Source organism: Artemia franciscana, chromosome 16, assembly GCF_032884065.1.
Source record: "Artemia franciscana chromosome 16, ASM3288406v1, whole genome shotgun sequence".
Lineage (NCBI taxonomy): Eukaryota > Metazoa > Arthropoda > Branchiopoda > Anostraca > Artemiidae > Artemia > Artemia franciscana.
Genome location: NC_088878.1, coordinates 11678698 through 11706656, shown reverse-complemented (window position 1 = coordinate 11706656; position 27959 = coordinate 11678698). Strand labels below are relative to the sequence as shown.

The 27959-nt window shown below is 34.9% G+C and overlaps 1 protein-coding gene across 2 annotated transcripts; it reads right to left on the bottom strand.

Annotated features, from left to right (window-relative positions):
• On the bottom strand, positions 1-26555 carry LOC136037076 (uncharacterized). 2 transcript variants are annotated; one of them, XM_065719528.1, is made up of 6 exons: positions 26443-26555; positions 14307-14478; positions 11789-11952; positions 9102-9214; positions 4930-5112; positions 1-388 (listed from the first exon to the last, which is right to left on the bottom strand). In XM_065719528.1, exons 2-5 carry the CDS (start codon positions 14471-14473, stop codon positions 4939-4941), a joined length of 618 nt encoding a protein of 205 aa, XP_065575600.1. In that variant the 5' UTR covers positions 14474-14478; positions 26443-26555; the 3' UTR covers positions 1-388; positions 4930-4938. The 2 variants fall into 2 exon arrangements, with proteins under 2 accessions (XP_065575600.1, XP_065575599.1); XM_065719527.1 differs by lacking the exon at positions 4930-5112.
• Between the last annotated feature and the right edge of the window lie 1404 nt (positions 26556-27959).

Below are 27959 nucleotides of genomic sequence, written 5' to 3'. Positions count from 1 at the left end.
TCAAATTTTCAGTTCATTTATTCTCCAATTACAGTAATGAATTTCAAGGTTAGAAAATGCAAGTCTCCATCCAAAAAATAACCAATACAATTTTTCAACTTATTCACTTATATAGCACTTATTCACACTTGACACAGAATTTAAAAGACCCTTAAGTATCCCCATAAAGATAAAGAATTATAACGTCTATACGCAATAACGAAATTATTTATAGCTCGTCTTTTTTTGGTCCACTAAACTCGTCATATGAAATATAGCCATCTCTATCTCTATCTTCATTTTCAAAAATTTTTGAAACTACGTTATTTTTGTCAGATTGAAGCTGTTCAGTCCGAGACGGATCATTTTCAGAGAGAACTTTAATAGACATGTCAATATATTTGGCCATCTGAAAAAAAGAAAGAACGGAATAAATAAAAATAGTCGAAGGTTAAACCATGCTGAGTAAAATTTAATTAACAGCTATAGATCAAAAAGCTAAAAAAAGGATTGGTAAAAAAAACTATCAAGCTGAATGAAATATAAAACGTCGTAATTCGTATAGATCGTATTTAAGTACTGAAATAAAGTGCTTAATTCGCCAAGAAACGGAATCAGCAAAGAGTTAAAGCCAAAAGAAGCAGATAGACCACGTAATAATACTCAGAAAACTACGCTATGAGAAAGGCTGGTACCTCAATCGCGTCTTACATCCCCAATTGCGTTTTCATAACTCTATTCTGGCTGCACAATCTCAATCGGTTTCCACTTGTATTTTAGAAGGTATAAATGTATCTCTTATTACTTATTCAGATGATTTTTTCGATCCCAGCCGAACAGTACTGGGGTTTGAGGAAATTTTTTTATTCTTTTATTTTGAGTTGAGAATGTTCAAAAATAAATCTTAAGTTTAACACTGAAAAGTCAGAAGTCGTACTATCCAACCGAGCCCCAGTTACCGGAAGATTTAAGGTTGATCTTGATGGAACATCGGTTGCTCCTAAACTGGAAATGAAATATCTTTGTCTCCAATCGATGACTCTCTCAAAGGAACTAGAAAACTCCTCGTCCGTAATCTCCAGCGCCGGACGTGCTATGCCTAGTATCTAATATACTTCGTCTTAATCGCCAGGTACTAGCTAAACGATATAACGCATTTGCGCTTCTAAATTTTGTGTACCTTGCGCCTTTTTAGCGTGCCTTCTCGAAAAAAAAACTCCAGCAAATTTACCACCGGTATATTAAGTATCTCCTCGACCTCGGGCGGTGATTATTGGCCCAAAAGGAGATACGGTACTGTAGACGTTAATGCTGCCATTGTCACGAAACCTATTATTTACAATTCAATGGACATCCATGGTATTTCGGGTTAAAACTATATGAGTCGCTTTTTTTTCTTCCTGTTTTTTTTTTTTTTTTTTTTTCATTATTGTGCTTGTTATGTGCATTGTGGTTGCGTAATTTTTTGGGTAATTATTGTGCTTATTTTATGAATTTTTATTTTGTTCTATTGGTCATTTTTGTCCTTCTCTCTTTCTTTTCTCTTATACTGTGTTTGATATAAATAAGTTCAATCTAATTATAATTCAAAAGTTGAAAATCTTCCACAAATGCAAAACATCAGCATGTAAACAAGGAAATAAGATGTAACAAAGACATGTAAACAAACATGTAAACAAAGACATGAACATACTGCTAACCAGCTAAACAAAAACATTTAACAAAAATCGTAGTCACTCACTCCTTTGTCTAATCCGCAAACATTTTTCAGATGATATTTATCTAATTCAAAACGATTTTTAGCCATCAGCATTAATAGACTGAATTGAAAAAAAAAAAAAAATGAAAAGTAGAATCCTATTGAACACCCTAGATTTATTTGAAGCCCCCCCCCCCCCCTAAGGTTGGCCATCCCTTGACTAATGTTTTTAATGTCGTTTCTCCTATTCCGAAAAAAGGATGAACTGAATTTTAATGCAAAAAGACTGATAAGTATAATGTTCCCTTTTTGTAGAATTTATGAAACATTTTAGCGAATTGGTTATGTTAGAATTGAACCAATATTTGGGGAAAATGTCGATATTATTAAGGATATCTGCAACAAATTATCTGATCCAACAACTTGATTATATTTTCAATCGTGTAGATGAACCAGATAGGCATAGTCTCATAACAATAGATTTTAAAGTGGGGTTTTGCTCTAATATAACATATTTTAATTAAAAAAATTACTCGCAGATTTTTCTGCAAATCTAAACTGAATAACTATCGTATGTGTAGTCATCATTAGAGGGATTGCATCCGATATGAAAATTGAATGAGAGTATATTGAAGACTTAGGCCTAGAAGAAATTTTCGACAAGAGACACCCCCAACAGAGCCGACGTAGCTAATGAAAAAGCGAGACAAGATTCAGATTCTTGACAAATGAAAAAAACAGTTAAATTTTTACGGTTTTTTTTTTTAATTTTAACCTCCTGTCCCTGAACAACTAAGCGTAATCAAAACTAGATTATAAGAGTGACTATCACTTTTGATCTGAAGTGGGAGATACCGTAAAGCTGGTGAAGAGAGGAAACACCAGCTTAGCTGTTAAAATTAATGAATTTTTTTCCATAGGTAACCTCAAGAACTTATACTACCTCTATTAGACCGGTGTAGGAATATGCTGACCAAATACGGTATTTTAGTTTAACTGTGGAAAAATCTAAGTGTACTAGAAACAACAACAACAACAACAACAGAAACTTGCTCTTGTTATTGTTTACCATGGTCCAAAATTTGAACTACTTTTCTTCAAGGAAAGAAGGCTGAATCTGTGTATGGATTTTGGGAGAGGAAATGCCTAGATAGCCATGTACGCCATGATATCCTACCCTCAGATTTTATCTCTAAACGACTCCCAAGGGAAGTTGCGGGGTTCAGTTCCGAAGCTCAAAGAAATAGACGCAAAACGTACGGAAGAAATGAATGTTTGCCCTGATTTCATATGCATATACAACGTTACCCTTTATTAAATTGTTAATTGATTTTTTTTTATCTTTTTACTTTTTTGTTATATTGACTGATTGTATTTATTTCATTACATAGTTAACAAGCGAAAGATAATAACAGATGCAAGAAACAAAAAGATGAGAAAATTGATATATAAAACAGAGCACAAGATCATGCTAAATATAATGTTGTTAAAGTCATCAAACAGAAACTTCGAAAGGTGGATAAAAAAATGGCATAGAATCATGCTGAATATAATGTAGTACCCAAAAAGTCCTGAAACACAAAACTGAAAAAAAGGCCGTATTGAATATAATGTAGCTACGAAAAAAAAGAGAAGGATAGAGAAATAAAAAGAAGAACTGAAAAATTACAACATCAGGCTTACAAAATAAATAGAATATTCAACGATACAAAGCTAAACTAACACCAAGACAAAAACAAAACCGATAATCATAAATAGAATTAAAGGATAAATCGTATTAAATAGTTTTATGCATGGCCAAAAACGAAATATAACCTCCTTGGACAAAAATTAATTCTAGATCCTATAGGCCACTACTTGAGATACAAGCTGTTGAGCTTCAATCTCCCCACGACATGCTCAAATAATCTTATAAACGATTAAGTACACATACTACGATGCACGGGTGTTGCGGTGCGACACTAAGTTGTGCTGCAACTTGTCATTTTAAAACCATCAAAGGAATCTGTCAATATATGAATAATAAAATAATTCTCAGTAGATGTGAAACTCTTGCCCCTCACCTTTTATTGGAAAGTTATATCTGCACGACTGGTTTCTATATAAATATACCTCATTGGTCCAGTAATTATTTCTACTAAAGACTACTAAAGAAATTTCAAAAGACTCTTAGAAAAACTTAAGCTTGCAATAAATTTCAGGAACTCTAAAAAACTAATCACAAAGAATAAGAAATACATAAAGCTCTAAAACTATCAGTTATTCAGCTGATTCTTTTCGTTTTATAACTGATAAATTAAATTTTACATTAGCCACCGCCGAGGTATATAATGCCCCATTCACTACGGTATTTTACCGATGCCGGGTTTTAGCACTACTACTAACACCTCACTTCAGCACCAATTAGTGGGGCACATAAAAAAGAAAGTTCCAATTTTTTAAAGTTATTTGTTTGAAGCAGTGAAGCCTTGCAGAAATTGAAAGATTGATACACAACTTTGAAACTGAATTTGAACACAAAATAACAATAAGCATGCTAATCCACCTAACTCTCGCAATTGCAATTCTAGATGCGGCGGAGTTTGCAGACCTGAAAATGGTGTCCGTATCAATATGCGTATAACAACTTTAAAACTTGGAGTACCTTCCAAGTAAATGAAATTCATTACCTTTTGAAGTTCTCTATTTCTGTCCCTTTCTAACGATTTTCTTATACAATTAACTGAACTATAGATATACCCCACAATCAATACAAGTCATAGTTATTAATTGAAATGGCACAATTAACATGGTACTTATTGCCGCTTGGACAGCAACATTAATGTTGCACAAGTAATTTGAAAAGTATATGCAAGAGTGAAAGTCAAATGGTATATATCTCCCCCTTTATCTGTCAATATTGTTTTTATTATGCCAAAAATTAAAATAACTTCTATTTGATGACCAATGAGCACAGAAATAGTTTAATAAGTTTCAATAAGTGCTAATTCACGCAATTTAAGTTACAATTGCCCACTGAACGTAAAACAGTCCAGAAATTAATTGTACGGTGGGGGGGAGTAACTTATTGAACAGTGGGGGGATACCCACGTAATTCTTTGGAGAAGATATACAGCAGATAAAAAGCATATTATATTTAGCGGGATTTAAGAGTGGGCAAGATAAGCCGGGAGACCCATTTGATGCATGTCAAATATAGTATGCAAAAAACCCTCATACATAAGCCTTGAGACACCATAAAAGCAACATACCAAAAGCAATCATAATTCGTCGTGTTTGGGTCCAGAAAATTCCTCATAACTGATAAATCCGTCCCTGTCTTTATCTTCGTGCTGAAAAATCTCTTCAGTAATTTTTTGCGGGTTGACAGGGTTGTCGGTTGCCTCGGTGGTTTCTTCTACTCCTGGTAGATTCTGTCTAATATAGGTCAATACCTGAAGCGGGTCATGCAATTAGCTTATTGACTTTATTAGAAAAAACAAAAACAAAGGCAGTCAAGTTAAGGCATTCATATCAATCAATTAGTGCTACCTCTAGATATACTTCAAACTTCACTTACCTATGCCTACAGTATTAATTATTGTTTAAACCCGTGGTACAAATTCTAGTATACCCATAATTTCTACTCACACTATTACTTAGTAACTAAACGAAGTATAGCTTAAGTATAGTAGTACTTATTTTTCCAAAATTTAACTTTTCTAACAGTGGTGGTATTAATTTTTATTTTCAATGGCAGTCTAAAAAAAAGCTGCAGGTTTGACTCATGCAAAAAAGGTGATGACACAAAAAAGAGTAGGAACAAATCCATCGTTCGAAGGCATTAAGCTGGATCCGTATCAATATATCTATGACATAATTATGTTTTAATCTATGACTATATATATGACGTATATATATGAGGTTAACACATTTATTAAGAAATCAAAACTGATACATAATTAAAATGAAAAAATTTAAACTAAAGCTTCCATAGAAGGGTTTTCCATCCCCATCAATAGCATTGGAACCCTGACCGTATCCAAGGGGGTTAGGGAGTTTGAGCCCCCCCGAAATGTTTATCTGATTCGTAAAGACGTAAAAAAATCAATATAAATTTGTTTGAATATAATGAATATGAATATAATGATTTTTTCAAGTTTTTTGTGTCCCACCCCCCAAAAAAAAAACAATCCTGGATAAGACCCTGGCTAGAACTTCCAAATATGTGACCATTCAGAAAGAAATGTATAACCCATATTAACGGTAAATATTTACCGCTATAGAGAAACCACTTACTAGCGTTATCTTCTTTTTTTCTTAAAGCAATATACTATTAGACTAAAAAATATGAGACTCCAGTTTTTTTATAAAAAAAGACTTGCACATAAGTTCACCAAAAAGCAGCTTAAGAAATATAGTAACAGCGACTGTCCTTGGGAACTCCAAACGTCTAAATTTTTATGGAACCGTTCAACATGGCGACAGTGAGGGGAATTCAGTTTTAACCTAAAAACTATATGAATATAATCGTTATATCATTTATTTGAAATTTTGGACCCAGGATAACCAGCCCGTCCCCCTAGAACAGCCACTATTGATTTTGTTCTACGTGGTGCGTAAGAGCAGATCTTAAGAATTCTGGGCTAGGTTGCAAACATTAACGATGGAATAAAGTTTTTAATAAATTTCCAAAGATAAAATAAAAAACCCTCATAAATTGTATATACTCTAATTAAGGTCAAGTCAAGGAAATATTAAACCCTTAGGTGGCACCTTGGATAGAACTGACTAAATAGATAATTTCAATTGTATCGGCAGTATCATTAGTAACAAAGAGTATGCATCGAGACTTGTATAGCTGCACAGGTGGTTCTTTCTAAGTAAAAAAAAGAGAGAGACAAAAAAAGAGAAGGACAAAACTTAATACTAAAACAAGAATATTAAAAGCTGAGGATATACAATTGAACAAATCAATATCAATAACAAATAAATAAAGAGTTTTTTTAACATGCTAAAGAAATTAGTTTTATTAAATACACACATGAGTTAATATTACATATACCCATAGAACTATGTGATGTCGAAGATACTAACAATTAAAAGATAAAATATAAATTCACTAATTAATTACAAATTAAAGATAACCCAGGGAACAGACTCATCGTTGGTCTCTACAAATACTCTTTTTTTTCTTTTCTTTCTACATGGGTCTATGAAAAAACAAAAAATTTAACTATCCCAATGTTAGAAGTAGAATTTTGGGAGCTCCGAGGGAAAACAGCACTTCCTCGCGAATGTTCAGAAATTATTTCATACCTCTTTCTAATTGATATTGCAGAATATCATCCACATATCCAACCTCACAATATCGAATATCCAATACTATATCCACAATATCCAACCATATCATCACACAAATCGGAAGCCAGAAACTTATAAGTCGAATCATTTCCAAGTATTTGTGAGAGTTGATCTTTCCTCGACTATTTTGATTAAGACGTACAGAGTGAACAATAGTCTTCCAGACTAATTTCATCCGACTCAATTTATTCATATAATGTGAATAATTTTATTTCAAAATTCACCCTTCTGCTTATTATAGATTTACTTGTTGTTTTTTTTTTTTTTTTTTTTCTTGTTCTTTGTTTTTATTATTTTTTCTCTCTCTTCTATTTGTTGTTCTTTTTTGTTAGTAGCATACCCTCGCAAAAGACGCTCCTGGTGTGCTACCGATTGATTTTGTCTCTGTTGTTTCTTTTGGATAATAGATTAATACTACTACTAGTTAACTTTAACAATTCGAAATAACATTTTTAATATAAATTGTAATGTAGTTAGACAAATAGAACTTTCAGGGGTCAAATTCCAATGCCTGATAATTTACAAAGGTTTGATCCACACAGCAGCTACTTGCATTAAAATATTAAGTAAAGGCCTAGATTAGGGACTATTTGAGAAGGAAATATGTTAAGAAAGCAATTCTTACTTCATAACATGCAGAATAATTGTAGCCAATAGATTTTGACTGTTGCAACACTATAATTAATCCCTCCTCCAATGTACAAAGATATAACCCAAGTTATATATTTCTTATTTATTCCGCCACTAGTCACTCTTATTTTTCTGGTTCTTGTTTCGTCAAGTTGATTCAATTTATGGGTATACGGGTTAAAACAAGAGAGATGCATTAGCAGAACGCATGGGAAATACATCATTTAAACCTAATACCTCTAATTCCTAATTTCCTTGTTTTCTGTTGTATTCCTAATATCGTGGCAATCGCAAATACAAACTGGGATTTTTGAAAAGGAAAATTTAATTTGAAACAAAGTTAAAAGAAACATTTCTTATCAAAAAAAAAAAAAAAAAACGAAAAAACGGCCCCTCACTCCTCCTTAAAAATATAGACTAAAATATATAGATCAACCCAAGATAAATTACCATTAATAATATTGTTGATGCAATATATTACTAAAGCGTAACTCTCACCAAAAGTGACTTTCCCAAGATTATAAATACTGAATTTTCGTTTCTGTAGTCCAATTAAAGAAAAAATCAATAAAGAAAAGGAGAAAATAGAAATAAAAAAATACCAACTCTGAAATTAAATGCGACTTTCAAAAACAAAAGCACAGTTGATTCAATTTACGATTACACAAGTTGAAACGCGCGACTTTGGGCCAAACTGTTCCCTGCTAGACAAGTCATTGTGATTTCAAATACTCCACTATTAAAGAGCGATTTCATCACAATTAAAACAAATAAGCTTTGGGTCAGGGATGCCAAATAAATAAAAAAAAATAATATTCTAAGGTAAAAACAATTTTTTATACTTAAAAATTTCTTCATTTATTTTTTTTTCTAAATGGGCATACTTCTGATTTTCAATTACCAATCCTCTCGTTTGAGCAGCTTAATAGAATACGAACGAAGTTATATTAGAAAAAGCGTCTAAATATAATCATCGCTATAATCCATTTATGATTAATTATTTATACTATAATATATAATAACAAAATTAGTTAAACAATTTATGATATAATATAATCATTAGTCATAATAATTATAATGTAATCAATTAATAATACTAATTGAGCTGCCTGGAAGGATACACCAATGTAGCCAGCGAAAGCCAATTGTTAAATTATATTACATATTATAAATTCCTTTAGCACCAATACTTGAAATAATGAAGTATTGGTCGATAATAAAAATGAAAAATAGAAATTAAAATGAGTTACAAACATCAGATGTGAAAAAATTGGGATTCCCCTTTCTGTCCCTCTCCTGTGCAGCATACTGTATTATACCTTTGGCTATTCAAACAAACAACTCACAGGAACACCCCAAAACAACTAAATAATATCCAAAACAAGCCAAGCCAACTCCAAAATATTGCCCAAGATCGAGAGTTCATAGCCCTTGAATCTTGACTACTTGCCTCTTCTCTGGATAGTTGGTTATCAGCATCTGCATCTATTTGCTTGAAGACATTAGTTTGCTCTGGGGCTTGCCCAATACTAACAAGTTCAACGTCAAAATGAAGAGTAGCACCTAAAAACAAAGAATAATAAATAAATAAAAAATTAAATTTAATTAAAAAATCAAATCATTAACTCAGGTAGGGACTTGTTTGATACTAACGAGTTCAACATAAGAATAAAGAACCGGGCCTAACAACAAACAAGAAGCTACATCTAAGATTAACCCAAAAGATTATAAAAATGGTCACTCATTAACATGTTGGCCTTATAGGAGATCATAATTAAGGCTTAACATTAATAGCACATTAACATGCGTCGAAGCTTGTTCGATACTATAGACCAGTGCCTGAAAAAATTAATAAGATAAATATTGCATTTAACCAATAAATAAAAAATGTGACCAATCATTAACTTGTTGGTCTTGCAAGAGATAAGCGGTGTAAGAGATAATAATTAAGGCTTCAACCTAAATGTCAAATTAAGCCTTACTGGGGCTTCTCTGGTGAATGTCAAAATAAAGAGCTACACCAAAAAGTTAAAAAAAAAGCTAAATATAGATTTTGGCCGAACGATCATAAGAATAGTATATCATAAACTTGTTGGCCTTAGGTGCTGTTTTTTTTTTCTTTTGACTTAAACTTATTTAGTCTTGGTTTGACATAAACCAAGCTTGTTTAAACTTTGAGGGCGGATTTAAACTTCAGTTAACGCCACAGCTCTTTTGGCATTGAACCGAGAGATCGTGTACTTAAATGGAGGTGCACCCTCATATAATTTAATATTGTCAAGAAAAAGCAGTCAATGTTTTCAGATTTACTAAAAACATCTTGCGTCTTTTCATAGTAAGACAATATTTGCTGACGTATTTACAAACAAATGACAGCTTCAGGTGACAAAATACAGTATGGAAAATCTAAAGTAATAAACCTATACTATAATTTCGAATTATGTAAATTTTATTGCTTATCAGTAATTCGAGAACGCATAAACACATACACATCGCGCACAATACTATGGTACGCGTCAATGAGTTGATAATGACCACAGAATATTCCAAAGAGAATTTCTAAGGAATCCTTGCACGAAAAAGTTTTGGTAGACAAAAGCAATTGCTTCTCCTAGATACATCAACCCGTGTCTCAGGCCATCCTTCAAAGTATTTTGTAATCTGGCAAGAGTTCATTTCAAAACTGAACTAATTTTAGAATAAATTTTAGAAATAGTAAATTTGTACATTAAATCATTCTAGGTAATGAACAGAAAGCAAAAAGCAGTCCTTTTAATACCAACCAAAAGTCTAAAAAAAGTGATTTTTTCTAGTCAGGGTATGTACCAGAAAGGGTTGAATTTAAAGCTGGTTTTTATGTTACTGTTTTTCTGGGTCCAATTAGGATCCAGTCCGTATAGGTGAGAGTATTCTGAATTCTGGCAAGTATGAAACCTGCCAGAATAAGTTTATTTAATCTAAAACAAACTTGATGAGAGGCAACAACTTTAGTTTAGTGCGTCGTTTCTAGCGATATAGGAGGAATCTTACCTCTACATGGGAAGGGGGTGAGCAAAGGGGCGTGCGAAGGTGCTTGGATCTCAGTGTCCACTCCCTCCAAATCCAAAATTTTCCAAAATTTCTGGGCATTTCTAATTCAAATTATCAATAAAATTGTCTTATTATTATCCCCCATACTCTAAAAGAATGCCGGCGTAGGTGTTCAAGTGAAGGGGTTTATAAGTTATAGTCATCTGATTATCAACCAAAAGAGGTTAATGTATCTTTGTCTGTAGTAGAGGTTGACAACCTAGTTACGCTTATTCTGAAGTGACCTGTTTGGTATCGGGAAAAAGGGGAGAGGAAGTCCTACGAATTCCTGGTATAGGCCTATTTCGACGAATTTGATCTAAAACAAAACTCTTCCAAATTAATAGCTTGGCTGATAGTGCCTTTGCGAAAGGTTTGATCTAGCCAAATAACCAAGCAGGAAAAAATGCTAATAATTATACACTTTTGAGCAGATTTAAGAACTTGAAACAAAGCTATTTTCATAGAAACAGGTTGAACTAAAAAAAGGAATAGCCTTATAGTGCGATAATCCTGAAAGGATTAATAAGCTTAAACAATCCAAACCAAGGGCCCCTCCCGCCCCAATTGACGCACCTGGGCCTACAAATATGTAGGCTACAGCATATGTGCACGTTGAACGAACTTATGTGATTTGAGTAACTAATAATCCTACCTTTTGGCGCCCAGGTGACGTGCTTTTCCCTGCACAACATATATGGTGAGGTATGTAGGTCATTTTTAAGCCTCTTCTTTCACAAGATAGCTGATACAAAGCCTATATGAACTTTTAACTTAGCCTAGACGAAAAAGGCGCGGTATACTGAGCAACAAAAACTAGTCCTTCTAAATTTTATAGGGGTGACAGCTGTGCCAAGACTATCTTAAGAGGGCAAGTATTTTCGTGCTTCAGATGTCCCCTAGCCATCTATATCGTCCCAATTTTATTGTATCATGGGTGGTGGGTTCGACCTTGAGACTATGGAGATCACGGAGCATGTTTGAGCTAGATAATATGCAGTGATGAATATTCCTACAAAACAATAAACTGCACAACACCCCCTAAAAGTAAATTAAAAGCAATTTTACCAGGTGGGATAACATTTCCAGCTCCTCTGTCCCCATAGCCCAGTTCTGAAGGAATGACCAGCTTTCTTTTCTCACCGACACACATATCTTTCAGACCCTGGTCCCAACCTTTGATAACTTGGCCTGCACCCAAAGTGAAAGAAAACGGTTGATTGCGATCATGGCTATAAAAGAATATCTAAATTATTTACAAGTTATCGTAACGTGCGATTACAACAACAAGTTATACTTAATAAATAAACCATTTAGCTCTAATTCATGCATAATTAATAACAATAGAAGTCATAGCCACCACCATCCCCTAACCTAGAATATAAGGCGTGTCTCATAGTTTCAACATTGTTTTTTGCTTTGTTACCTCAAAATCAGTTCCATTTTTTTAAATATTTACTTGTGCAAGGGTACACCCTCAAATATAAATGTACATTTATTATAGTATCAAATATGAAGTAGTCCCCCCCCCCTTTTCAGAACTACCTTCGCGACAATAATAAAATCTTATGATTAAAACATTAAAAGCAGCGCGAAAAACTTATAGGTGCCCCCACCCCAAAAAAAACATAACGAAAACAATAATAAAAGCTTATTCATCTCAATGTTAAAAGTGCATTACTTTACTTTAACCCCAACCTCTTACAGAGCAACAAACTGTCGACAATGTATATTCCTATTATTTTAGAATAGCGCGATTCTTTTCTTCCCATCGATTGAACAGTTTACCATAGAATAATGTGTGAAAAAAGAATCGCGTTATTGCAAAATACGGTTAGACTATACATAATAGACTAAATCGGCTATATATTCCCGCCAGTGATTGGCGTTTGCAAAAAAAAAAACAGCTGTAAAATGAAGTGGGAGCATACATATTCGGCTATCTATTGGTCTACTAGGAGGAGACAGGGAAAGTAAAGCAATGATTCTAGGAATGATAAACATAAGTATTTATGACCGTTTACGAAACAAAAAATTTGTATATCAGTTCAAAAGTCAAAGTTTCCCCCATTTTATATGTTTCGCCCATTCTTTCCTGGAGGGCATAGGGAAAATTCACTTCCTCCTCTCTACATTATGCCATTCATTACAGAAGCGCAGTTAAGGGAGCCATAACACGATATCAACAAAAAGGCTGGGCACCTCAAAGACTTGAAGATATTATAAAAAAAAGAACCAAAATCCTTGAAGATTTCTTGAAAGGTTATCAAAGCAGAATTTAAAAAGTGGGACAGACAAAGTGTTCAACAGCATGCAGTTTCAGGCTCAATGTTGCAATAAATTAAGTAGCAGTAGTAGTTAGACATGGTTGTAAAACTATCCATCTGAAACATCCTAAAATTCGTCTAAAGGGACTTCACCACCCAAAATAGTGCCCTATTAGTACTTTTACCCCTCCCCCCTCCCCCCCTGGCCATATTAAAAAATTACTTGATTAAAACTTTTTTCTTCAATGACCAGATTAAAAACATTAATAAATGTGGATCCAAGAATGACATTGCCCCTTAGTCGCTGAGATCAGGGCCGTTAATTATGAGAACTGTCAATTCTTTAAAGATGGATTTTATAGTGGTAATGGGGGGCATGTCAAATATTGGGAGTCCAGTGGCGAGAAACATTCAGGGATTATTCTCTTAATCTAAATGATCATCCAGATTTTACTGTAGGGTAAGTTGGGGTCCAGAAATGAGCCACAAAGACTTTTTTTCTATGATCATTCGGAAGCTTATAGCTGTAAGTCTTTGGACCAAGGGGACTAATGTACAAAAATTATTCAAAGAATTGGCCTTCCTCTAACAAAGGGACTAAAAAAAGGCCATTTTTAGATTGGTCTGAAACCTCTCTGAAACCTTTGGCTAGCGTGAACCTGATCTAGAAGAAAATAAATAAAAAACATTGCTTCCCCTTAAAATCCAACCCAAAAAAGGACCAGAAGTGTCAAAAAAAATTTTTGTTCCACTCAATTCACATGAAAGGGGCTATCTTAGAAACTTGGAAGGAGCCCATTCAATTGGAAACTGAACATGCTAGAGTACTATTTAAAGGCCAGAAGCTACTAGAGGGTAATATGCCTTCCTCTTGGTTCTTTTTCTGCTATGCAGCCCTCCCTTGTGAAATCAAATCAAAAATTTAAGATATTTGTTTTGTTCAAAAACTTCGTAATGTCTAATAAGTTCATCCCAACAGTGCTAGTTTTAACATTCATCTTACCCTGATACAATAATCAGGCCCCAAAAACGCGAAAAAAAAAGATAAAATGAAAATGCAAAAATAAATACTATAGGATGTCATGCAACCCATGTTCAGCCTATGTTTTGGAATATTGGTGGAATATTACAAAATACCTTCTTTTATTCATCACACTTCCTCTGTGCAGTTCAATTTTACAAGTGGAGGGAATTGTCCCCAGAGGAAATAAGCCCAGCACTAAAATATAGAATAATAGCTATATAATAATCAAAATGATTTTTTACATAAAAGACATAAAAATAAGAGCTGGGTTAGGAGCAAAATTGTAAGTTCTAACCTGGAGTCAAACTTCTTTCCATCATCTAATGTCCCAGTATAGTGCATCTGAAGTAGATCCCCATCTTTTGACTTTACATCACAAACTTCAGGTACAGATACAACGTCAACTTTTAATTCAGCTGCTAATCCTCCGACTATGCACAATAAAAGCACAGCAAATCTCATATTTTCTAAAAGAATACAAAAGGTGTTTAGAAATGTGGCTTTATTTCTAGTTAAAAATTATAAAAGTAGATAAAGTTTAGGTGTAACAAATGTGACTAAAGTTTTAAGACTTTTAATTAAAACATAAAAAATACAAGTAAAATAATAGAGGGTAGACAAGCCTCCAAGGAGTAATAAGGGGTTAAAAATAGGATACAGTATTCCACAAATGGAAAAAAATATAATCACGGGGGCATGGAAGCTTAAAATAAAGCAGAAGTTCTCTTGTTCAGCACCTATAGCACTATTTTAAACATATTGACAAAATAATAAATAAATAGTTTTTTTGGTGTATATTAGTATGTAGCATTTTTATCAGGGGCTTGAGTCAAACCAATAAAGTAATTATTTTATCAAATCTGACACCACAAAAAAAAAACACTTCATTTTACAAGATGAAAACACCTAAAGCGGATTTTTTTTTTTTTAGGGAAACACGAATTCGAATGAACAGCCTTTATTGGTATACTTAACATTTTTGTGTTCAAAGAGCTTTAATGTATAAGGTTATTTGAAATTTTATCCTAATTCGTTTAGGATAAACGAATTAAGAAAAGCGAATTTAAATGCAATCCAGCACTTCAAAAAGCTTGCAAAAGTTTATTCACAGATTAAAACCAGAACTTTTAACGTGAACAAATTGGTTTAAGTACTAATAAAAAAATTTTAGCATAAAACTATAGCCCACTTGAAATTGACACTCATTTGTTTTAATTATAATTCAGAGTCATTCAAAATCAAACCGTGATCATGTTTTTCTTCCTTCTGACAGATAGAAAACCAAGAAATTTTTTGGCTTATTTGTGCAGCTTGTGATCCTCCCATTTGGGGAGGGATGAGGAGGTCCAAGCCAAAGCCTTAACCTATTCTTAATTCTCTTTTTTTTAAGATGATGGGTCATGTCTGCTCTTAATATGTCAAATACTCTCTTATGTCTGTGCTTAACAAAAATCTATCAGCTTTAGGTATAGTGTCCTCTGTAATCAGGAAAATACACAACATTTTGCTTTCAGGAGAACACAATATTGAAGAAGACATACCTTATGGTGTCTGAGTAAAAATAGATAACCACACTTTACCTCAGCACAAAAAAAAATCCTTTTTCAGCCTATAGTTCATGAATTTAGCTGACTAGATCATTATTATCTCGACATAACCAATTTAGCAGAATGCGGCAAGTTACCAAAATTGTTTTGGTCACAGATTGCTGTTATTGGCGACCATATTATTGAAACCAAATAAGCAATTGGAATGAAATTTTAAGTTGTTAAGGCTTTCAATGAATATGATTCCAACAGTACAGACAAAGTCATATTTTGAATGGGGGAGGGGGCTTTGGGTAAAGTAAAGAATACAGCACCAGACTTTAAAATAACTCCCACTGGTGCTGATCTCTGTTTCATGGCTGCCCTCATGAAATCTAAAAGTTTTCTTGAATCCATTGGTAGATTTGTTTTGTGTACGTGCCTGAGAATGGAGACTAACATTTTTTATAGACTATATTTTACTAAATTAAACTTAAAAGACAATTTCTTTCAACTGAAAGTAAGGTGCAACATTAAAACAAACAGAAATAATTACATATATGAGAGGGCTATCAACCCCCCCCCCTCAATACCTTCCTCTTTGCACCAAGGTTTGACTTTTTGTTCCAGTTATTCAAGAATAACTATCAGAATATTTATAGAGCCTTTGAAAGCATAGTATGAGGGCACAGGCTTATGGTGAAGAGTCTGATAATTTTGCAGTAGACTCAGGGTAAAACAAGGTATCATCCTATCCCCATCCTTTTCATTTATGTGATTGACGGGATTATGGAAGGAGTTATCAGCACACATGAAAGAATTATGGGTGGAAAAGGTGTTCAAGTCACTGACTTAGAATATACTGATCATATTTCCCTTACTGAGGATGATCCACCCTAGCCCAAATGATGATGGACATATTTGCATACTACTCTACAACGGCAGGATTAAGAACTTATCATCCAAAAAGACCAAAGTGATGTATGCCAATTCCAAGAGTCCCCCTTCCATATCCCAAGATGGCGACAGCATTGAGCAAGTTAAAAAATTTGTCTAACTTGGCCTAGTCTCTGCCAGTATTTCTCAGCTCAATAAATCACCGTTGAAGTGTCAGAGCAAAAGCCTCACTTCAGAAACTAGATTCTAAAAGGCGATTGTCATAACTACACTCCTATATGGGTTGAAACATGGATTGTCAAAGCTCAAAATAGTAGTAAACTGGATGTCTTTGATCAAGATTGTCTTTGCTGTATTCGAAATGCATCCAGCACCATTACCAAGCATCCAATAAAATGATCCATGAGCACTGTAAACAACAGTACCCAGTCTCAGAAATTGCATAGAGACGACCACTTGTTTGACAAGGCTATTGTCTACACCATAACAACTACCAATGCATCTGGAGGTCTGCTATTAATGCAAAGCTGCATGATAATTGGAAAGGTCACCCTGGAGGCCAAAAAAAAGATTGGTGGTCAGTGACAAAAATGACCCACTTGGAGGTTTCTACGTCTTTGGTTGGCTCTGGGATAGTGACTGGCTGTGCCAAGTCAAGCCATTGCACACAACTTTGCCTCATGGAAGACTTTTATTGGAGAAATTATAGATGCCAGGCAAGGCAAAACAGCATCAAATTCCTGTCAAAAAAGCCAATTCATATACATAATAGTTTATGTTGATTCAAATTTTAATGTTGCTCCATACTTCCATTTAATAAAACAGCTTGTTTTTTATATTTAAATTCTGATCGTTTTTAAATAGTACCTGGAAATCTGGCTCCCCCTACATGGAAAGATTCTCCCACGCAATCAACCACTGTCAACCCCTCCCCCCAAATATCAGTATACTTCCCAATAACCAATACTATAATATGTAAACAATGGGCAAAGTTCATAGCTTGCAGCCTTTCCTGGGGGAGCATGGGGTCAAAAATAGTTACTGAATCTTTCAACTATGCTGAAAAAAAAGCCATCTTCAAATTTAGATCAGATAATTTTGGAGAAAAAAGGGTCATGAGAGGGGGGTTAGCTGCTCTTCAACATTTTGGTCAAATGAGCCCTCTCCCAACCTTCTAGGATCAGTGGTTTGATATGATCACCCCTGGAGAAAACAAACAAATAAAAGTACATATGTGATCTTTCTTCTAGCAGAAAATGCATGCCTACATTTTTGTATATAGGAGCTTGAAACCTCTGAAATATTGTTTTCTGAATCTGATTTTCAGAAAGAGCACTTGGTATTTTGAGGGTGAACACAAAACTTGATGAATTTTATATATTTTGAATAAGCATTTGATTCTTTTGAATCACCAATTTTATCAAGAATCTATATTTTTACTAGGCCAAAAAATTTCAATAGAATTTTTACCATTAAGCTATATTGTTGAACCTATAAAAATAAATTTATTTGGATGGATAAATCAAACAATTTTTAAAGGCTTTTCAGAAGAAGTTGCAAGTCAAAACACATTTTTATGAAAATTCTGCCCACAACATAGCTCTGTCCCAAAAGCCTTCAGTCACAAAGGATCACACTGTAAAAGAGAAACATATGCAAACAGAGAGGGAATTTGAAATTAACTTAACTCACCCCTTTACAATTGTATGAAACAAATTATGAATAATAGCCTGAAAAATATGAATGATTGAACTTTTTGTTTTTTCATCCAAATAAAGTGTTAGCTAAATGATTATTATTCAGCTGTTTATGGCAAAAAAAAGAAGAAAAATTTTAGATAAGCCATATCATTTGTGAAACTATATTTCTGACCTGAGTCTGCTAGTCTATGTATCTATTGGGCTACTTGAAGCAGAGAGTGAACAAGAGGAACCCAGGCACAAATAAAAGGCTAGAAGAGAACACAGGAAAGGAAGGAAACAAAAGCTGAAAGATGTCAGGAGAATTTCAAAGATCAAGTTAGAGTTACAAACAATTTAAAAGTCAGAATGGGGAATATAAGCCAGCAGCAAGGTGCTTATATTGAACCTGACTTCAATTATTAACCATAGTGATAAAACATCAATCAATTAAAAAATTCTTGAGCACATAAAATAATAAAACATGAGAAATTACTAAACTCTTTTTGTTTCAATATATACATATATATATATATATATATATATATATATATATATATATATATATATATATATATATATCTGCTAATATGACTACTGATATTACTAATGCTAAGGGTATTAGTAAAACTTTCAGGGAATAGTGAGGGTAGCGTTGAACTAAATCAAAACACAATATGTACATGATGGTTATCAAAGGGGTGGATTAGAAATATCCCAGCAGCATCTTAGGATATTGAGCTATATGTTGGGGTTATCAATGTTACTACCACCTTTATAACTACTTTTACTATTGAACTAAGTCAATGGTTTATGTGCACTCAAGTTGTTAAAATAAACAAGGTTGTCAAGATATTCAGGTGGGATATGTTAGGACTAGAATAGGGTATAAAATAAAAAATTCACAGAAAACTTATGTTGCTTCAAAACTAAACCAGAGGGCACTATGTGTATGCTGGTTGACACTTTATTACTACTTCTGCTCTTACTATTGAACTAAATCAAAAGGATATAATGTTATTGTTATATTATTATTCTAAATATAAATAATTTACAAAAATTCGCATTTTTCTATAGGTGGAGAGGAGAGCTCACCCATCAATATGCATCCAAGTTTCATTCTGTCTTCTGCTAGTTTTATGTTCATTTTCGAAGTTTTGATTTCATTTTTGACCATTCATCTCTAGCCATCCTCTGATGGTCTCCTATAGGTCTTGGATATACAAAAAAAAACTAGCCAATAAAATGAGGGAAATTCATTTTCATTAATAAGCCTATTATGTTAAATTTTTTTTTGCATAGCCTAAGGCTATATGAGACCTTTAGAAAATGGGATGAATTGTCAAAAACCACAAACACAATAATTAAATGGAACATTAACTTAGCAATCTAAGAAACATGTATTTCTTTTATTCTAGGATGTCTCCTTTTAAAGAGCTGCTATTCTAGAACCTTACCATAATGTTTGTCCTTGATTCGGTCCTGAAAGTTTCATTCACCTAACTCAACCACTTTCCAAGATATCAAGAAGCCCCTAAACAAGAAATTCCCAGATTTTCTTCAGTCCAATTATACATTTCTCTAAAAAAAAGTTTAAAAGGTGGTGATCTAGTTACCATACACATCATGCTGCATAAAGATTTGTAGTAATACCAGGAACATCCAAAAACCTGTCTTTATTTTCCCAAAAAGCTGTTAGGCCCATTCAAAAGACAGATTTTCCTAGCCTATACTATTCCTATAGAATTTCCTTTACTCACTCCCTAATGACCTAATGTATGTTAATCTTTTCTTAAGAAAGTGAAATACTTTAGGTAAAACATCCAGCAGTCCACCATCAAATCCATTCTTTATCAACTTGATCATTGTAAAATCTATGAACTATCATACAAGCTAGAAAGTGAATTTTTTTTACTGTTGGATATGTCAAAATTGTTTTAATAAATATGCAATTAGCCTAGATTGGATACTTTAATCACACACAATTTGAAGTATAGTGATGGACAATAATGGAGCCTAATCTTGGCCAAACATTTGAAGCTTGAACCTAATCTTAGAAAATGCTGTCTGAAAGTGCCTAATCTTAGAAAATGCTGTCTGAAAGTGCTCTAAACCCTTGTAAACAGAACAATCCATAAGCATTGGAGCACTCTGCTATGGTACCCAAAGCTGATGACCAAAACTGAAATTTGGTATGTGTATGGCAACGCCATTCAACAAACATTATCAAAAAAAAACTAGAGATTTTCCAAAGGTGAGAGACTAAATCAATAGAGGGTTGTAAAAGCCTGGACAACCCATCTCACCTGGAAAAGTTACAGATTCATACCCTCTATTGTCAACAGAATTTTGGGTATGTCATCATTGCATACAAAATGCTGTAGCCTACACTCAGACCTTGCAACAAAACATGCTTGAACTTGATCAGTCAAAAAGAACTAGAGGACAGACATACCATGAAGCTGTACTGCAAACAAGCCAACACCAGACTATGGAACAACTTCTCCCTGAATAGAGCCATGGGACTGAGGAACTCCCTAAGTGAAGGAGTCTCAGCCCCTAGTGGGAAGGCTTTCAAGGAAGCTACAGAAAACATTAGCCATCCAAGCCATAGCTTTAAGAATGGGATGCAGCCAATGCATTGGCTCAACATCTTCCAGCATCTACAGCACACCTACAGGATAACACCTTATTTACTGGAAAATACAATTTAAGATAAAAACACTACATAAAATGGTAAAACACTACATGGTGTCAGAAGTGGGATTGTACCCACTGTTCTGATTGTCAGAAGATGGAAGCAAAGCCACCAAGTACTGATTAGGATTCAGCTTCCTTTGGCAATGAATGGAAATGCTTTGAAGAGCATGCCAAACTAATGTTTCTGGGACCCCTGTCTGGAATGATGGCAGAAAGCAAATGTGCTTACCTTCTCATCTGGGCAGAAGAAAAAGGGCGCCAGATATTCAACACCTTTCCACTCACCACTGCAGAAAGAAACAATGTAGAAACTTACCTGCAGAAATTCTGTGAATATGCTGCACCAGTCACCAACAGTGTATTTGCTCAATACATATTCGAAAAACGTGACCAGTGTTAAGGAGAAAGTGCAACAAAATATATCACAGAACTGAAAATTGGGTGAAGGCTTGTAACTATGATAGTGCTGATGAAATGGTTTGGGACAAAATAGTTGAGACCCAAATAGAGACCCAAAAATTAGAGAAAGACTTCTCCTGGAAGGTGATACCCTAACTTTGGCACTAGCTGTTGACAAATGCTGTTCTTACCAAACAACCTAGGCACAGCTAAGAACATTTGAAGTACAAGAACCAACACAAATCAGGAAGAAATTGATGCTGTCAGGAAATATAAACATCCAGTCAGAAAATATGAAGATGCATTATGAAGGTGCAAAAAGCCAAATCACTTTGCACATGTGTGTAAAAGCAACAAATCAGTGAATGCAGTGATGGAATACAAGGAGAACCCAGCCAACAATAGTGATAAAGATGAGGATGTTTTATCATTAGCCATAGAGAACAAAACCAACAAGAGCAGAGATGAAGCCCTTATTACACTGGAAGTGAACTACTCCTTACCTGTCAAATTCAAGGTTGATACAGGAGCATAGGCTAACATTCTACCTGCCAAGTATTTTGATGCCTTACCACATCCACCATCACTGGAACCAAGTACTCAGAAACTCACAAGCTACTGTGGATCCAAAATTCCTGTTAGAGGTGTATGCAAGCTGAGCTGCAAGCACAAATCAAGCAAGGCTGAAACCCTACCATTCTTTATTGTCAAAAAAGATTCAGTGCCAATTATCAGATTCTAGGCAAGCATTGATCTGAATATTGTAAAACTCGTACTAAATGTCAGTAAAGTTGAGAAAAGCACATGCACACAATTGACAAGACAAAAATGGATGAAATAATCAGCAGCTAAAATGATGTCTTCCAAGGAATAGGAAAATTAGATGGAGAGTGCTAACTGTATCTGAAGGACAATGCAGTCCCTACAGCCTACCCAGCAAGAAGAATTCCCTCATCACTTCAAGGAAAGTTAGAAGCAGAACTTAAATGGATGGAAGAACAGGAAATAATTGAAAAAGTCTCTAAACCAACTGACTGGGTCAATTCAATGGTTGCCACAGAAAAAAAGGATGGCACTCTAAGAACTTGCATCAACCCTGTAGATTTGAACAAGTTAATCAGAAGACCACTCTACCCAATTCCCTCCCTGGAAGACATAACATCCAAACTCCATTGGGTAAAATACTTGAGCAAACTGGATGCAAGGTTGGGGTATTGGTCGCTAGTCTTGGATGATGAATCTTCAGACTTAATGACATTCAATACCATCTTTGGCAGATACCATTTTAAACAGATGACGTTTGGCATCATCTCTGCCCAGGATGTATTCCAAAGAAGAATGGAAGAGGCTCTTGAGGGATTAGATGGGTTTGCTGTCATCATTGATGACCTCCTGGTTTTTGGTTCAACCCTTGAGGAACACAATAAGCAATTAGTAGCTGTACTTGAGAGCCAGAGCAAAAGGTATCAAGTTCAACAAAATAAAATGCAGCTTTTGTGTGACATATTTTGGACATACCATTATTGAACAAGGGATGCAGCCAGATCCTGACAAACTCAGAGCTATCAACAACATGCCTACACCATCAAACTCAGAAGAACTTGCCATGCTGTTGGGTATGTTAAACTATCTTGCAAAATATATCCCAAACTTATCAACACAGAATAAACCCTGCATCACCTCAGTAAAGCCACCAAGTTCAAGTGGGCCAAGGAGCATGACAAAGCCCTCCAAAACATCAAACACTCAACAGTCACAAACTTAGCATACTTTGACTACTCACGCAAGTCCATCAACCTCACCATGGATGCATTATCACACAGTCTAGGAGCATACATCTCATCAAATAGCAACGTTGTTGCATATGCATCATGCTCCCTTAGCAAAGCTGGACAGAAATGCTTGAGAAGGAGTTATATGCAATAGTCTTTGGTTGCAAGTACTTCCATCATTTCATATATGGCAGGCATGTAAAAGTAACCACAAACCACTTGAAACCATCCTACAAAATCCACTTCAAAAAGCACCTGCCAGAGCTCAACAAATGATGCTTCAGGTTCATCCCTATGACTTAGAGTTCAGTTACAGACCAGGGACAGAAATTATAGTTGTAGACACTTTATCAAGGTTGGACCTACCTGACATCAACAAGAAGCCCCATAGAGAAATTGAGGTGTATGTCCACCAGATTGCATGCATACTTCCTGTTAGCAATGCAAGGCTCAAGGAAATACAACTTCATACCAAAGAAGATGAGCACCTGATTCATCTCAAGAGAAGCCATACAAGGCAGATGGCCCAACACCAGAAAGCAATGCACCATAGATCTCCTTACATACTGGAACCTTCAACACAAGCTGTCATACATGAATGGCATCATTTTTAAAGGCAAAAGGATGATTATCCCAAGGATGATGCAACCCAAATCCTCAAGCAACTCCATGTCTCCCACCTTGGCATGGAAATGACAAAACAATGCACCAGGATGCTCGTCTCCTGGCCAAAGATGAATGGTGATATTGAAATGCTAATCACAAACTGTCCCACTTGCCAGAAACATAGCCATAACAACCAGAAAGAGCCACTCATAAACTCCCAGATTCCATTACTACCATGGCAGCAGGTTGCCTTAGACATATTTGATTGGAACAAAGCAAAATATCTCATAACAGTTGATTACCAAAGTTGCTTCTTGTAAGTGGACCTGTTGAAAAACTTGACATCCAAAGAAGTCATCAGCAAATTAAAAGCACATTTTGCTTGACCTGGTATCCCCTACACAATCATCTCAGATAATGGAACACAATACTCATCTGCAGAGTTTGAATGGTTTGTCAAAGAGTGGGGCATAAGGCACAAGACATCCAGCCCTATCTATCTGCAATCCAATGGACTGATAGAAAAGGCTGTCCACACTTGCAAGGACATCTTCACCAAGGCAAGTGAAGGTGGAGAAGACCTGTATTTGGGTCTACTGGAATACACCCGCAGACAACTACACCACCCCTGCACAACTACTAATGAGCTGCCAACTATGCTCTACCTTATCCTGCACAGAAAAGCACTTGGGGAGGAAGGTGGTTCCAGCTTAAAAGTAACTGCTGAAGTAGGAAGAGGCCCAGTCAAGACAGAAATAATACTTTGACAAACATGCTAAGTCTAGGCCTACACTCTACTTGGGGGACACAGTGACCTACCAGAGATAAACAGATTGTCAGTGGAGCACCACCAGCAGAATGCCCTAGATTGTTCTATATCAAAACCAAAGCTAAAACAATTCTACAGAGGAATTGGAAACACTTATCAAATGCACTGCCATCAACACCAGTACAAAACAGACAAAGTCCAAATGCAATGGTAGCAATTCAGTTACTCCTACTGTGATCACCCCTGTGTTGGACTTAAATCATGCAGACAAAACATGATTTACCATATCATCAGATATTCCCTCACTTGATGGAACAGCCCTGTTCCATACTACCAGTAGACCAAGCCCACCCAAGGATGGAGTACCAGTGGATATACCAGTAACTAAATCAAGGCACAGGAGAGGGATTAAGCCACCAATCAAACTGAACTTATGAGCTTACCAAAAAAAAAAAAAAATCAAAAGAAGAGAAGTAAAGTTGAAGTCTACATAGTATACAGTACCTGGTGAGGTGAGCCAAGCACCTTCTCTTGAATGTGTGTTAAATCACTGCCATATAAGAAGTTCTCTAGTTTTGTTTGTGTCTGTATAAAGTGAACAGAAGCAAGCCTAGTGCCTTTTCTTGGAGACATTAGTAACAGTACCAACAGTTAGGTCTCAACTGCTAGTAAGTGATAAAAATCTTCTTCTAGGGAAGAAGGAGGATGTAATATCATGCATGTTAAGTGATGATATGCCTGCTTGCTTTGCTTGTGCTTAGTTGATGTTAACTGCATGTTGTTGCTATATAATGCCTTTTGTTCTAGATGCCTGGGTTTAAACAAATAATATCATTGGTAAAACACTACAGAATTGATCTAAGACAAGTGCTGTGAAATAGAATAATTATACCTAAATAAACTTGAGTGCAAAGGTAACTTTTGTATGAATTCAAAACCTGAACTTAGTAGGCTTTTGTTCAATTCAAAATTAGCCAATTTTTTTAATTTAAAATTAGTCAAGTGCTAACCATCAGCCAATCATAACTAGGCTAGCCTAGGATTTCCAACCCTATACAAATAATGTCCAAGATTGGGAGCTTGCTATCAATGTATGAGAAAGATAATGGTAAAATTCTAGTTAATTGACTTCTTGCTAGGCCTACCTTGGAAAGGGTTTAGGTTAAGAAAATGAAACTTTCAGGGATGGGTCTACAGGCTAAAGTATGTCCCAGGAAGGTATTTTTAAAGGATCCACCTCCACTCTATCCCCCTCTAGAGGGCCCTGAAATTTGCCTACATGACAAGTCTATAGGCTACCTATAGAAATTTTGACAAAACAACATTTTACCTTAATCTTTAGTTACCAGTTGCTTTTTCCTTGCCTTTTGTTCTGAAAATGTAATTCCTGTTATTTGAGTAGAACTTTGAGCCATATCAATGTTTTTTTTCAAAATTTAGGATAAGTATTTGCATATCTTTAAAACCTTATAAAATGGAATTGAGCAAAGTTATGAAGCTGAAAACTATTTTTGTTGTAGGCTACTTCAATTAAGCAGAAGATCTATTCTGTAAGGTTTTGCTTTTATAACACACATATTTTAAAGGTCAGGGCCCTCTAGAGGGAGGAGTGGATGTAGTTACTTCAAAATACCTTCCCAGGACATACTTTAGTCTGTAGATTCATCCCTGAAAATTTAATTTTCCTACCCTAAACCCTTTCAGAGATAGCAAGAAGTCAATTAACAAGAATTTTACCAAAATAATTTTTAATCAGAACATCTGGCCAAGATTAGGCATTGGGTGAGTAGCCCACTGGAGGTTTCAACCTATAGGGATAATAGATAGGCCTAGCCTAGATATTTTGCAGAATTTAAAATGGTTCTTGGACAAGTGAGCAACAACCATGTTAGAACTGTAAAGCGTACTAAGATTCACAGGCTACCTTTCTTAAATTCTAAAAAAAAAGTCCTAATAAAGCTTAATTTAATATCCAACTCAAATCATTGGAAGTAATCTCAGTTCTTAAGCAGTCTTGAACATAAGCGAGTTTTTAAGAGCCAGTCCTAAGGTAATATTGTCAAAACGTAATAAATTGACTTACCTCGTATAAAATATATACTCTATGTAAGAATAGTAAAAAAATACTACAATTTCTTTAAGGAAATAAACTAAGTTAATATGTCAACCAATAGAATTTAAGTTGCGGATGTAGTTAATAATTTATTTTAAGCCAACTCACCTTGCATCGACCATAGATAGCGCTATAGAATTCAATATGCATTCAATTACAATTGATTTTCTCTACTAACAGGCAATGAAAAGCAGGGGCGTAAATGAAAAGTCTGGGTGTCGTGCCTCCCCCGCTCCTGCTGAAATTTCTCGTATTCAAAATATTTTGTCAAAACTAATATAGGTTTACACAATCCAAGTATCCGCAGGAACCGATCAGTTTTTTTTTAGTTTGTGGTACTTCGTGGCTCTTTTTTCATTTTTCACTGTAATTTTTACCTGACTTGGGAAAATTGACCCCACCGTATGTGATTTCATTTTTCACTTTTGTTTTTTATTCTTTCTGCTCCTCGTTGACGCATTTTATGTAACCACATATTTTCTTTTGGTTTTTACTTTCGTTTTGACCCGATGTAATTACCGCCGTCAATGATCTTCTAATTCCATGTTGTTTTGTTCTCCATTTTAATTTTTTAATAGTTGTGATTTTCGATGTTGCATATCTTGTAACTGCATATTTGTTTGTCCTTCCCTTACTTTTTGACTCGTTGCAATCCTCGCTACCACTTATATTCTAACCGTATGTTTCTTTGCTCTTCATTTTCATTTTTTACTCGCTGTCACAAATTTTTCAAAGCCGTATATTTCTTTTTTCTTCATTTTCGCTTTTAATTCGTTCTGTTCCTTGCTGTTGGATGTCTTGCAACCGGACATTTCTTTACTATTCTTTACTATTTACTATTCATTCCATTCCTTTACTATTCATTTCTTTACTTTTGCTTTTGACTCGTTTTAATTCTCGCTTCCGTTCATTTTTTGATCGTATACATTTAGATTGTTAGGTTTACCGACTCTTGAACATGCAATATAAAATTGTCCATGGGAAAAACAATCCATATTCAGATCTATACCTGATTATTCTAATGATTGCCCTTGAGCTTTGTTGATGGTGATTGCTAATCGAACATTCCCTGTGTCCCCGTCGTCATTTATATATCCCCCTGTGCCCCCGGCGTCCCCGATATCTTTTAGTGTCCCGGTTGCCATGTATATGTCCCGGTTGTTATTTGTGTCCCAGTCTGTAATTTCTCTTTGAGGGTCCCGGTCGTCATTTATATTCCCTGTGTCCCGGTCTGTAATTTCGTCAGTCGACAAACATGACGTCAGCCAACAAACAACTTCATGACGACATACAGCTCAATCCTTATAATGACGTCAGTCGACAAACATGACATCAGTCGACACACAAACATGACGTCAGTCGACAGACACACAAACAAACAACTTATTTATATATCTATATCTATCTATCTATCTATATATATAAAAATAAGTTGTCTGTGGATGGATGGATGGATGTGTCAGGTGACGTCACCTGAAAAACTGGAT